The 15,124-nt window shown below is 36.6% G+C and overlaps 1 protein-coding gene across 1 annotated transcript in view; it reads left to right on the forward strand.

The window, feature by feature from the left end:
• The window catches only part of LY75 (lymphocyte antigen 75), an 86,407-nt gene that overhangs the window by 50,869 nt on the left and 20,414 nt on the right, over positions 1 to 15,124 (forward strand). The window contains exons 17-22 of the mRNA XM_070939542.1: positions 4,035 to 4,070; positions 5,119 to 5,294; positions 6,943 to 7,007; positions 8,848 to 8,918; positions 10,387 to 10,523; positions 11,015 to 11,120. Of these exons, the coding sequence (XP_070795643.1) occupies positions 4,035 to 4,070; positions 5,119 to 5,294; positions 6,943 to 7,007; positions 8,848 to 8,918; positions 10,387 to 10,523; positions 11,015 to 11,120 (591 nt within the window). The remainder of the gene's footprint in view (positions 1 to 4,034; positions 4,071 to 5,118; positions 5,295 to 6,942; positions 7,008 to 8,847; positions 8,919 to 10,386; positions 10,524 to 11,014; positions 11,121 to 15,124) is intronic.

Here is a 15,124-nt window from a genome sequence, read left to right on the forward strand (position 1 = left end):
GTCTTTCTGGCCTGGCCTTTCTGCAGAGAAGGCCTTTGATAGAGTGGATTGGAATTTTCTACTAAAGACTTTAAAAAAGATGGATTTTGGGGATCAATTTATACAGGCGATTTCAGCAATTTACCAAGAGCAAAAGGCACAGATTATTATTAATGGAAGCTTGACAACAGAGTTTAAAATTGAAAAAGGAACAAGACAGGGATGTCCGTTGTCCCCACTTTTATTTATCCTAACTCTAGAAGTCTTGCTAAATACAATACGGGACTCTAATATCTTGAAAGGTATAATGATTAGGCAAGAGGATTACAGAATAAAGGCATTTGCAGATGATCTGGTTGTTACCCTATCACAACCAATGGAATCAATAATCCTGATGAAGGACATTATACAAGACTATGGTAAAGTTTCAGGTTTTAGACTGAATCCAAAAAAGACTAAAATGATAGTTAAAAATATGACACAAGATCGTAAACATGAGCTTGAAAGGAGGGCAGGTTTTGAGACTGTACCTAAGGTAAAATATCTAGGAGTTCAGGTTGCAGAATCAAACATGAAATTGTTTCAAAATAACTATGAGGTGTTGTGGCGAGAGGTGCAGAAAGACATGGAGACTTGGAAAAAACTGCAGCTGTCTCTACTTGGAAGAATAGCAGCAGTTAAGATGAACATTTTGCCAAGATTTCTTTTTTTGTTTCAAATGATTCCGGTGCTTAAAAGTGATAAACAATTGAAAGTCTGGCAAACTGGACTTAATAAGTTTGTCTGGAACGAGAAAAAGCCGAGAGTGAAACTGAAAATTATGCAAGATGTTCCAGAAAGAGGAGGTCTTAAACTTCCAAACCTACAGTTATATTACGATGCAGCAGCTTTAACCTTAACAAGTGATTGGTTTGGAAGTAAAAAGGCTGCAATATTGAATGCAGAAAGTTTTGATCTTGAATTTGGATGGCATGCTTACTTATTTTATGATGACAAAGTTGATAAAGTATTTAAAAGTCATATACTTAGAGACTCTTTGATGAGAGTTTGGAAGAAGCACCGACTCAAATGGGATTATAAAATACCGCTATGGCTGGATCTTGGTCATACTTTATGGAATACAAATATAATGTCACTCGGGGGGGTTTCTTACAAAGAGGTTCTTTTTACAGATGCGGGCAGATGGCAGCTGAAGACATTGAAGACACTGTTGGACGAAGGGATTAATTTAACTTGGTTACAATATAATCAATTACAATTGAGATGGAAAGAGGACCAAAAAACTGGTATTATGTTGCACGAGGAAGAATTGGTTAGACATATAAAAGAGAAAGGTCCAATGCATATCAAAAGGCTTTATAATGTTTTGCTAGAAAGGGACTCAGAAACTGAATTAGTTAAAGATTGTATGATTAAGTGGGCACAAAATTTTGAAGAACCAGTGATGTTGGAAACATGGGAAAAAATTTGGGTTCAGAATGTTAAATTTACACAGTCGCAGAACCTGAGGGAAAATTTCTATAAAATGTTTTATAGATGGCATTTAGATCCCAAAAAGTTGTCATGTATGTACCCTAATGTTCAGCCAAAATGTTGGAGATGTGAATGTTTGGATGCTACGTATTATCATGTTTGGTGGACCTGTAGGAAAGTTAAGGCTTTTTGGATAAAAATTTGGTGGGTCATGCAGAATGTTTTGAAGAAAAAAATTCAATTCTCTCCACAATTGTTTTTATTGGGTATAGTTAAGGGTTTTACATCGGGTGAAACAAAACTGATATTGTATATGATAACAGCAGCAAGATTGTTGATAGGTAAATACTGGAAAAATGAAGCCTTGCCCACTATTGAGGAATGGACTTTGAAGATGGCCAGTTTTGCAGAGATGGCGAAGATTTCAGCATACTTAAAAGATTGTTCACAAGAGACTTATGAATGGGAATGGAAAAGGTGGATAGAATATGTTCAGAACAAATATCAAACTAGAAAGTATCAAATAGCTTTTATTTGAAAATAATGTATTAGAAATATTTTAAGGTAATGAGGGTAAAAAGAAAAATTATACAGGGGAGGGAGGGGTTCAAGTTTTTACATAAGTGTTATATTAAGGGGTTTTTTTTGTGTGTTTTTTTTTATCTTTCTTTACCAGTTATGAGTATATTATAGGGAAGTCTGGGGGGAGGGGAGGGTTAGGGAGGGTTAGGGAGGTTGGGAAGTTTGGGGGGGGGGTGGGGGGAAAAAGGGCTGAAAATGTAATTGTAAAACTTTTGCAATAAAAATAAAATAAAATAAAATAAAATACAAACATGTGAGACAGCTCTCCAAAATCGGATTCATAAAGGCCATACATTGCGACACAGAAGAACAGACTGCAGACATATTAACAAAACCACTACAAGGCAGACAACACTCATACCTGGTATCCAAACTTAATATTCGCCCTTGGGCATCAATTAAACAATCGGATTCACAACCGCAGGTCAGGCATTTAGAGGGGGATTTGTCACACATAAATGCCTTACCCATGTCAGGGCTCACTAGGGACACAGTAATGCAGGGGTTAACACTAATGCATGCTTGGCCAACCCCCTCCACAGACCACTCCTTACCTGAGTCTCCGCCCCCAGGTATATAAGGTAGTCACACACTCCATCACTTCCAGATTTCCAGATGATGCTTGTGATGCATTGATGAACCTGCAAATAAAAGAAACTTACTTAAATGATTGACTCATGTCTGTTATTGGGCCTGATCCATGGATCCTGTAACAGTTTTAGTTTCGTGTGCACCCCAGGGTTTTTCAGTTGGAGTTCTGCAGAAACCTAACATTCTGCAAGAGTTCACTAAGGGTCCCCTGGGTGGATCGTGATTTGTTTTTTTAAAAAGAAGAGATTGAACAAAACCCCTCTAACCTCTGATTGGCCCTCTGGAGCCCACATGAACTCCTGGCTGGGGCAGGAATTACACACACACACACACACACACACACACACACACACACACACACTGGAAGCTGGTAGGTGAGCAAAGCCCAGCTGAAGAGCCAGCAAGGAGGGAGGTGCAGCAGTTGGTGAATGAGCCTACAAGTGAGGCTTCCTTGTAGGGGGTCTACTTGCCAGCTCACTAGCCTGCCTTTCTCCAGGTGTAGCAGCCTGGGGAGTGGGGAGCTATCTCCAGGCGGATGCAAGAGATCTGGGTCAGGTCTGGTTCAGGTATTAGCAGCAGCCACCCACAAAGACAGATTGAGGGGAAGGAAGCAGGGGAAAGGAAAAAAATTCATTCTTTATTTTTAGTTTATGAACACTGTTACAAACACATAGTATCTACACATGAAATGAATATAATAATTTTGCAAGTTCTGGCCTATATTTGAGGCTGAATGTGCAGGGGGTTCCCTGAGGATTGAAAAATATTTCAAGGGTTCCTCCAGGTTCAAAAGATTGGGGGGGGGGGAAATAGTACAGCCTAACTCAAGTGCTTAAATGCTGGGAGACAGTGTTTTCAAATCATAAATTCTTTTTATATTTTGGAACAAGATTTTACCAGAGAAATATGGCAATTGATAGTGCAATGGGGTAATTTCTTTGCTTTCTCTCTGGCTCTTATTCGATATAAAATTAATTCCATTGTATGAAGTAATTGTTCTCTGAATAATTGTATCTATTTCATTCCATTTGCTGCTATTTGCAGTACTCTCTTGGAGTATGATAATAATCATGTCTTTATACAACTCTTTCCAAGAACTCTTTATGGATTTTTGATCAGTTAAATGTTGGAATTTTTTTTAACCACTTGAGTTTGAAAGTGTAATATTAATAGCAAAGAAAACTTAGAACATGGATTCATGTCTCAATTAGATTCAGTTTTTTAAAGTGACTCAAGAGACTTTATATGTATGGAAAGTGTTAAATTATTGTTGAATTCAAGTTTGAACATTCCTATTTTACTAGACAGTTATATATTTCCAATTGCCAATAAAAACCGTGACACGTAGCCTTTTTTCTAACCAAGGTTATATTAGTACATCCAATGATAGACTTTTCATTTATCTACAGGTAGTACTCCAAAGACACCTGAATGGTACAAACCAGGTAGGATTTTTTTCTTACTTTTCATACACTTCATTGCAGTCCATGGACCTTTCTTTCCACAGCCTCATGGCAGTTTTAAAACAGATGGAATTGTTAGCTTAATCCCAGTTCAAGTATTTCAGATAGCTGGAATGTGTGCGTTGCATAAATAATATATTTTGTAAAACTCTAAGCATACAGTAGCATTCCATAGTGTATGTGTGATTGAAACTTGAAATAAGATTTATATAATTGAAAGTGTTACCTTTATCCAGAAGGAACTTGGCCAAGCTTCAGGAATAACTAAGAAGGATCCTTCCAACTCTTATTCTGTGATATTTTGACACGTCATGATATCATTGCATAAATGGTGTACTCATGTCATGATGCCTGATGCAAGTACATCATATTATTTGTACTTGGATGGCATGAGACATATGTCACTTGCTCCTATTCCACACAAATGCCCATAATCACTAGAATGATGTGTTTGTTTGTTTATTTATTCATTCGATTTTGGGTTTATTATAAATAATTAAATCATAAGGAAATGAAATGCAGAAGTTACAGACAGTGATCATTACCTTCCCAACATGACCATTAATGAAATAGTTTTTAGGTGTAACCCAGTCTTTCTTGCACTAGAGAGTTGATCAAAATATGTAATTACTAAGAAAATCCGTCTATTTTAACTCTCAAAGAAAGTTAATAAACTTGTTAACTTTAGCAAAATGATTGTGCGACAAAGTGAGTTGTAAGGTCTTTGCTTGAAATCAGACTTGGAGGAATTGAAGTCAAAATCAGTCATTTGACTCTAAGTCAGGGGTCCCCAACCTATGGTCCGTGGCCCACTACCGGGCTGTAGGCTAAGAGGGGCCAGCTGGAGCACATGCCTCTGTGTGAGCCACGTTGCAGGCACACAACTCTGTTCTAAATCAAAAAAGCCCAGGATTTTTATTTTGATTCATATGGCCTCCCTGTTACATGATGATTCAGATTGCATGGAGTTGCTGGTTCATGTTAGGTTGTCCTGAATGTAAGCTTCATATGTGATTTTCTTTCTTTGTAGATGAAGAAGGAATTCATGGGCCAACAGTAAATATTGATGGGTCAGAATTCTGGTTCGTGCCAGATAAGCATCTCACCTATCAAGAAGCTTCCTTGTATTGTGCTGAGAATGAAAGTGACTTGGCTTATGTGACCTCCTTCACTGCGCTGAATGGAATTCTAAACACAATTTTAAAAGTAATGCATTGATTTATATTTTGGGTGATGTCTGTTGAATGAAATGACTGCCAACATCCCTTTTTTTTGTGGATTTTGATATCATTACATCATTAGGAAATGAAATGCAGAAGTTGCAGGCAGTGAGGTACATTAAACCTATCAGAGACAAATTACCTTAGTTTTCCATAAAAATGAGCAGGAAATCATACTGCTATTTGTTGTTCAGTAATTTGTTGCTAAAATTCATCAGTGAGATCTGGGTGACCCTGGAGATCATGTGAAATCTTGGGTTGCTGATACTTTGTGTTATGGCACTCCATGTGCACCTCTACTGCTCTATCCATGAATAGATACAAAAAATAAAAAGTTAATTTTGGGTTGATTTATTAAGATATTTTAATGGGGTATTTGGCTTAGTTCAATTGAAAGAAGTCAGAGAATGAAGCCAGTGACCATAATTGGAGCAAACTATGGCTACTTCTTTCTCTGGAGTTTTTTTTCTGGATACAGGTAGTCCTCGGCTTACAATAATTCTTTAAGTGACCATTCAAAGTTACAACAGCACTGAAAAAAGTGACTTAAGATTGTTTTTCACACTTACTACTGTTACTGCATCCACGTGGTCACATGATCAAAATTCAGATGCTTGGCAACTGCCTCATATTTATGATGGTTGCTGCAAACTTTTTGGGACCTTCTGACAAGCAAAGTCCATTGGGGATCCAGAATCACTAACAATCGTGAAACTAACTAAACAATTGAGGCAAGAAAGATCGTAAAATGGAGCAAAAATTCACTTAACAGCTGTCTCACTTAGCAACAGAATTTTTGTGCTCGATTGTGGTCATAAATCGAGGACTACCTGTTGTGAATAGAATATAATAGAATTTTTTATTGGCCAAGTGTGATTGGACACACAAGGAATTTGTCTTGGTGCATACACTCTCAGTGTACATAAAAGAAAAGATGCGTTCATCAAGAATCAGAATAAGAAAATGTCCTTCATTCACACTAAGCCAGCGGTTAACTGGGAGATCCAGATTCTAGTGCCACGTTAGCCACAGAGGGCTGACTTTGGGCTAATACATTCTCTCAGCCCAATCTATCTCACAGATGGTTATTATGGATGGCAAAATAGGTTTTGCACTGCAAATGACTTAAATCATGCAGGTAAGATTACAGAGCTTGGAAAATCATAGATGGCTTCTTAGTTGGATCAAATTATAGGTGAAGTCAGCATGAATCGCATTTACCATAAAGCAAGTCTTAATAATACACCTGAATTTAATTTTTCCCTTATTTATGATGTGCCTGCATTAAATCTTGCTGGGTTTTTTTATTGTCTTCCTTTTGATTTCTTATATATTGTAATACATTGTATTACGGCACTAGCAGTATTAAAAATGTTGATTGCAGATACCATGCTGCAATAAACTTAGCATTTCTTTATTATTATGGTTGTAGAAATGTTTTTACGTTGGACATTAGAGTTCCCTAAAAATAAAAAGGAGTTGAGAAAAACATCTAACAAATCAATAGTTATGCGGTTTTTCAAGCTCTTCTCAAAGCTGCACTCTCCTGCAACTGAGAAACATTTTTCAGTATTGCATGGAAGAGATTAACATTGGATATTGCATTTCATGCTAACACAATCTGCTTTTGGCAGTTATCAGACGAGAATCAGAACTGGTGGTTCAAATACAAAATTCCAATAACTCACTACCGTTTGCGGTAAGTAGAAACATCTATTTGTGTTGTTCTAAAAATTATTTATGTGTTGAAAACTATTTGTCAAATACAATGCTGAATCTGCCACTTATGATTGAATGTCAGATACTGAAATGGGAAGCCCGGGAATTTTAACACTACATCTTGTCCTATTTTTTACATATTTTTACAGTGGTTCAAGTGGAAATTTAATAACAGAATGGATTGGTTAAAGGTTTGCTACCTCTGTTCAATAAATAGTTGCATATGAGCTAGCAGGAGGCAATATTTTCCAAGATTTAGTACAAATGATTGTACTAGTACCCTTGTTTTACACTTTTTTGAAAAATTGGGCATTTGAAGGCTTGCCTTTGAATTTTTATTTTTAATTTTTTAGCTACATTAAGAAAAACCCTTCAATATATGTGGGAGTATATCTCTGCACCAAGTCCAATTTTTATTTTAAAATGCAAATGAAAAAGAAAAACAGTAAAGCAAGTTTTGTGTGTATACTTATATGGGGCAGTCCATCACATTAGTCTTAGTATCTAAAACTAAATGAGTATAATTATATTTGTAACTGTGCCCATTCTCCCAAGTTCTCTGGTATCTTAAAAATAAAAGGTAAAATATTGTTGGAGTTGAACTCAACCTCTGTGACCTCAAGAACAGTTTTCATGACAATTAGAAGGAAGCTATAGAAATTGTATAAATAAAATAAGTAATTGTCTTTTTCCAAGATCTAGGCTACAGTGCTGGCACTCCCTAAGTTTCCCATTCAAATACTAACCAAGCCCAATTATGTAGGCTTCCAAGCCCAGAAGTAATACCATGTTTTGCAAAAACAAACCTTCCAAAATAGATTGAACTAAGAGTGTCTTGTCTAGAGGAATGTTATTTCATGAAAATGGAATGTGAACAGTTTTTTTATCTGGATTAAAATTGGAGCATCGGTTCAGCCACCTTTACTCCTCCCATCAGTCTCGGCCTGGATTGGGCCTTTTTGTTAGTAGCATCCACCTGGGTGGGTTTGAGAGGAAAGATGGTAGAAACATAGGTAATTCTCAACTTATGTTCACAATTGGGACCAGAAGTTTGGTTGCTAAGCAACATTGCTGAGCAAGCTATTATCTGACTGGACTCTATTTTATGATCATTTTTTACCCTGGTATTTATTGAATCGCCATGGTTGTTAAGCATATCATGTGGTTGTTAAGGGTTAATCATAGCCATTAAGCGAATTGTTTGACTGATTGTCAGAAGCCAGTTGGAAAGATTGCAAATAGTGACCATATGATGGCAACTTGCCACAACTGTTGTAAATTAGAACTGGTTGCCAAGTACCCGAATTGTGATTGTGTGTCCGTGGCGTGACGGTTGTAATTTCAAGGACAGGTCATAAGTCATTTTTAAGGCTATCTTAACTTTGAACCATCATTAAAGAAACACTTGTAAAGTAAGACTACTTGTAGGATCATAATCCAACCCTTCCTGTTTTTCATATTTTGTACGTATGGACAAAAAGAGCAGTTCTCTGCATAGGAGATGGCAAGAAAAATGACCTATACTGCTTCTTCCTCTTAATTTTAACATATTAGCTTATCATATTACCTTACCGTAAATACTGCAATTATGTACTTGCATTTCATATTTTCATTATTTAAATATATTTGTTTTTATAAATATAATATCTATCAAATATTATATTTGATGTAAATTGTAACATTTGCATTAAAATGTGATTGGTCATGGCCCATCATTCTATCCCTGACTATACTGTTTGGATACCACTCTGTGGCTATATGTATCTTGTTTCCTTTTTTAAAAAAATAAATAATATTCTCTTCGTTTGTTTTTTCTTAAGCTTTTTTTCACGCTATTTTGAATACCACCCCAGAAAATGTTGGCATATCTCTTATCAATCCTGGTTAAGAGGTAATAACTTTGTTTGTTTTTTAATCAGCTATATTTTTAGAAATGTTCTCAGACTCTCTCCTAAATAAGAAGAGTATATTAGTTTTCCTTTAGGCTTCTTTTTGTGAGATTCTTGTTTCCTACTATATGATTTTTAATCTTAAATTCTGCCAACTCGAAGCAGCAGAGTCAGAAAATGTGCATGGTTGCTTTTCACCCTTATGGATCTTTTTGCTTCTATTCTTGTCTTGATTAAAATTGACAGGAGGTAAACAGTTTAAAGTTTGCGTTCTCAAACTAACTGTTCTGAGACTGTAAGTTTGTTTCCAACTATAACATGGGTGTCAAACTCACCGCATCACATTGCTGTCATGTGACATATCGTGTCTTTTTTCCCCCTTCACAGAGCTGGGGTGGGCGTGGCCTGCGCATGACGCATCTGGCTCGCGGGCCGCAAGTTTGACACCCCCAGTCTATAGGAATTCTGTCAGCTTCCATTGTTCATCCCCTCTCCATGACATCTTGTTTCCATCCTGTTGGATCTGCAGTTTTGCATTGTTCTGATACTTAATTCCTTCTCTTGACATAGTTCATTTTATTGCTGATCTTGCAATTTCAGAACTAAATAAAACTTCAAACTTTGAGTCCAACTCTATTATCTAATGAACTTTTAACTAAAAATCCTCTGGCTGAACTTGGGACCATCTATAGCCGTGATGGCAAACCTATGGCAGGTGTGCCACAGGTGGCACGTGGAGCCATATTGGTGGGCACGTGAGCGTTGCTCTAGCTCAGCTCCAGCACGCATGTGCGTGCTGGCCAGCTGATTTTTGGGCCTTCTGGGCCCACCGGAAGTCGGCAAATGAGCTGTTTCCGGCCTCCAAAGGGCCTCCGGGTTGGGGATGGGGAAGGTTGTTTTCGCCTTCCCCAGGCTCCTAGAAAGCCTCTGGAACCTGGGGAGGGCAAAAAAACAGGCCTACCGGGCCATCACATGCCAAAAGCAAGGGGAGCATGGGGGGGTTGCACGTGCATATGTGGGGGGGGCAGGGTGCATAGAATTATGGATGAGGGCACGAATGCACACGACTACCCCGCACTCCCCCAGCTTTTGGCACGCGAGGACAAAAAGGTTAGCCATCACTGATCTATAGGCTTTGCTTTTGAACCAAGAAGGCATTCTTATCATTCATTCAAACTAAATTCAGTGCTAAACTAATGTTGTTACCTAGTTTGGATAATGAAATATCAGCAAGAAACCAACCACCCTCAGAGAGCACCTACCCTGAGCTACAAATATTCTCCTTTATTGATTAATTAGTATAAGTCTGCTGAGGGTTCTATTTGGTTTAAAGTATAAAATTAAATTTGAAACAAAAGGTATTAAAAACAATCTTCAACTAAAACTATTGTATTGCTTACATTAAACTTAGTGAGAGGTCTGCATAACGGCATCAGCATAAAAATTCTTTATTTATTCTCTATTCTGCAGGCAGTTCATTAGATTGCAGTACAAAACTGCCTTTCATTTGTGAGAAATACAATGCATCATTATTGGAGACAACAGAACCAGGCTATAAACCACCTCAGAAAAGCTGCCCTGAAAATTGGATTTTTGCCCTAAATAAGGTAAAGCATAAATAATTTGGGATTCTGAATATTATATTTCAGTCGTCAGAAGCTGACTTGAAATGGTTATCAAACTAGTTTGATGAACATTTAAAGATCTGCAATAACTTGCAACTAACAAACTTGAAGGATCTAATCTGGGTTGGTCACTGTGACCAGAGGTTTAGTCTTCCAAGATTTCAGACGTGCTGGAGCCAGTCCTCAGGGACCTTCTTTCTACCAGAATATTGGTTTTCTCTCTACACATTCTGGTACAGAGAAGTTCCCTGAGAATGAGGCTCCAGCACAAGTCCTAAAGCTCGGAAGACTAAATTTCTGGTCCTGGTGACCGAACTAGATTGGATCCTGCAACATTATCCTGAAACATGTATGTTTACCTTCATTTGTAACAAACCTGACATTGAGCTACTGTATGAACATAGTTTAATTCAAAAGATTTGTGAAATATCTACGTCAGAGGTTATATTTTTTTTAAAAAAAATCTTTTACAGTGTTATCGAAAGGTGACCCCTCAGAACATGACATTTAACAAAGCAGATGAATATTGTCAATCTTTAGGAGGATTCCTTCCTTCAATCAAAAGCCAGATTGAACAAGGTAAGAAAATACATGAGCCGTGATGGGGCAGTGGTTAGAATGCAGTAGTGTAGGCTAACTCTGCCCACAGCTAGGAGTTTGATTCTCATCGGCTCAAGGTTGACTCAGCCTTCCATCCTTCCGAGGTCAGTAAAATGAGGACCCAGATTTTGGGTTAGCCAATATGCTAACTCTGTAAACCTCTCAGAGTGCTGTAAAGCGCTGTGTAAAACTAAGTGCTATTGCTATTCCATACATAGATCTTTATCACAGGATTCTTTCATATATACGTACATGTTGTAATTGGATTCTTTCAAATTGAATAATATGGACCTGCTCCTGAGAAAGGCTTTGTGTATGAGATAATAATGAAAGTTCTGCTTGTGGACATGCACTGTGAGGAAGACAAATGACAAAACCAACATCTGCCCTTTTTGCACATGTATTTTAACATCACATGTACAGACATAAGGGACAGAGCATTCTGGTTGTTCTGCTGAAACTCTTCTTCTTGCATATCTTCTTATGTACCCTTCCTCTTGGTGTAGTAGTAAAGACAACTTTCAAATAAAAATTAGGGATGGTGAGTATTACCATTAATTATGTAAAAATGCACTGTAATTTTACAATTATCATTTCTATTCTTTCCAAATCTTATGAAGTTTTCATTTTTAAACTTAAAACTGAGTATTATTATAAACTGGATGTGGATATAAACATTGTATTTCCTTACTGTTACTTATTTATGAATTAATCATGATTAATTCATATTATTATGATAATACTATGAATTATGAATTAATTATAATATTTGTACAGCAGACTCCAAGTGGTTTAGAATAAATAAAACAAGAGCAATATAAATTCCTATAAAACAGAAATTCCTATTTCCTCATTTTCATAGCTAATAAGAACAGCAGTGATAAATAACACTCCCCTCCCAAACTGACTAGAAGGGCACTAATCTCTGAATGCCCAACCAAAGGAAGCAATCTTTTGCCACCCTTTGAGTTGAAGGGAATAAAAAACACAGCATGATAGTGGTATCCTTATGGGAGAGAATATAAATGACTGTTCTCTGAAGGGAGAAGCAATTGCAGATGTCACTGACAGTGTTTAAAGTAAGAGAATTCAGCCTGTGGATCTTGGCTGATCCTTTTCCATGGTTGTTGTTTTAATATTCCATCTGTGAGCCTTAGGATATAATCTATAAGAAGATTGATAAAAATCAGGAAATCAACAACAACAAAGGTTCATTGTGTTATATATGCTACAAGGCTATGGAGGGAGGCCCAAAAAAATCAAGATGATGACCCCTACCATGCAATCAAAAGTCTGCCCCCTTTTTTTCCTTGTGATGCATATTAAAGGGGTTATGGCTTCAATTATATATTGATTGCCACCAAAAAAGGCACCAGGTCCTATTTTCAGGGGGGTTGGATGTCGTCCACTGACTTGCCTCACTTGCACACGTCACTTCCCGCCTCTTTTTCGCTATCAGAGGCCTTCAGGAACTTCTTCATCCAGTAAGACCAGCAAGGCTTTCCTGAAGGCCTCTGCAGCCGATAAGAGAGCTCCAGATCGATCCGAAGCTCTCTTACCGGCTACAGAGGCCTTCAGGAAAGCCTTGCTGGCAGTAGAAATGGGCTGAGGTGTGCAAGGCCTGGTTGCAACTATCCGAAGGCAATTAGTAAGGTAGCTCCACCCCCCTCATTCCCACCCTAGTTTAATTTTTACTTGTGCACTCTGGAGTGAGAGGGGTTTTAATTAGGGCTTATTTTGGGGTTAGGCTTATATTGGGTGCACATATAAAAATCAAGCTAGGACTTACTTTCTGAGTAGGTCATATTTTCAGGGAAATACTGTATTCTTTTTCCACTGCTGTAATTTGTATAAATGAGTTCCATATTTCATTATACAAAGTCCATATAAAGTCTATGTCTATAGGCAATTGCCCCATTGGTGGCAAATGCTATCAGGTTTTCAATCCATTGAATGAATGAGGCCATTCATTTATCTTCCAGTACTACAATATCAGTATTTTGGCCATAGTAAGGGCACAGAGAATCAATTTACATTCTCCAGTTTTCAGATTCCATGTACATAGTACTTCAAGAGAAAAATTACATACTCTGAAAAATTTAACTTTTGTCAACCTATCATATTTATATAGCCCAACACTTCCTCCCCAAATTTAGTTAGTATAGGACATTGTAAAAATAGGTGTTTTAAAGAAGCATTACCCTTATTACAACTCCAATAAAATCCTGTCTTATACAGACCTTTTCTGTACAAATGTAATAGAGTCCAATATATTCTAAATATTATTTTTTGTTGTTTAAGTTGTAGTTTAAGGTACATTGACATTTTTGCTATAGAAATTAAAATACTATTGTCTAAGCAATATAGAAACCTCTAATTCTTTATTCAACTAATTTCTTAGCATCTGCATATCAAATTGATTTATCTATAAATAATAGAAATCATACAGTTGAATTTCAAATACAAATGAAAATATTTATAAAAACTAATAATAGGTTCTTTAATTTTAAAGAATTTAACAAGTTCTAGTATGTCAGGTGACTCAGAAGTTAAAAATGTGCTGGTTCAAACAAAATTGTTAACAAATGCTGTAGCTATTAATATTACTATTGAGTTATATCTGAAAGATGATATTTTTATTTATAAAATGATAATAAGGGTGGGAAATATATAAAATAAATAATTTATCTCTTAACACAGCATTGGTTAAAAAAATCATCTTCATCATTTATCAGTTGTTCCAAAATCAATATCCTTGCTTCCATTTTTTCTGTATCACTATCTTTTTCTCAATTTTTAAAATTCAATTTCCACATAATGTCAAATTAACATGGAAAAAGAAATCAAATCTTTTTTTTAAGTCAACATTTCTTTCCATAACTTTCTAACTTGACCTAATTGTTTTCAGAGACACTAGGGTTCTAGTATATTTGATCCTAAAATTGTACATTGAACCAAGATGTTATGTATATATATTCAAAAGTTGCCCAAATCAGAAAATTAACACTAATTGTTGGCTTTCAGTATTTAATACTTGACAATAATTAAGCGTGATGATATAGCTCCAGATTTGGTAAACCAAACCTAAAAAATTGATAATTGCATTTTCTGTGAATGTAATTCTTGTAATCAAAACCCCCCATAAAAGTGCCTAAACAAGGAATTGATTTTCTGAAAATAGTTTCCAGATATTTGAAACTCCTCTCAAAATATGGGAATAATACTCATTGTGAGAGCATTCACCTTTGTCCAAAGATTGAGATTTAATGACTCCCATCTATTGATATCTTAAGAAACCTCTATATGTTTTATTTGTATTACATGTTACTAACTGGGTTATATTTTTTGATGTGTACCTACCTAGATATTGAAAGGATTTGGTACAAATGCTGAACTGATATATGACTGATATATGACCACAGCTGCAATATAAGGATATCTGCAAGAGGGATCTAAAGGCCTTGGGAATAGACATTAATGACTGGGAAACCTTGGCCTCTGATCATTCAGCTTGGAGGCTAAAGACACAGCATTGCCTTCTCCAATTCGAAGAGACAATTGTTCGGCAGGCTGAGGCAAAGACGCAGTCCCGGAACCAGCAAAATCTGGGGGCTGGGCAGGGGACAGAATGTATCTGCCCTCAGTGTGGAAGGAATTGCCACTTTCAAATTGGCCTTTTTAGTCAAACCAGATGTTGTTTTAGGACCTCTTTCCAGAGCACGATATCATAGCCTTTCAAGACTGAAGGTTGCCAATGACATGATTGGGTACCCCCAGTTTCACCAATTGGCAACAATTTCAATTTGGACCAATTAATAGAGCATCCTGCTATTTTATTGAATGCATCTATCAATTGCATTAATCCTGAAATAGTAGTGGGAGGCTTAGAAATAAACAAAATAATGCAATTTACAAATAAAACCAATTAATATTCTATTGAGTTATTGTTGCCATCTTGACTTTATGGACTGCCCTTACCTGCA

Source organism: Pituophis catenifer, unplaced genomic scaffold (genome assembly GCF_029215685.1).
Source record: "Pituophis catenifer annectens isolate HBS135680 unplaced genomic scaffold, rPitCat1.0.hap2 SCAF_1, whole genome shotgun sequence".
NCBI classification, from domain to species: Eukaryota; Metazoa; Chordata; class Lepidosauria; order Squamata; family Colubridae; genus Pituophis; species Pituophis catenifer.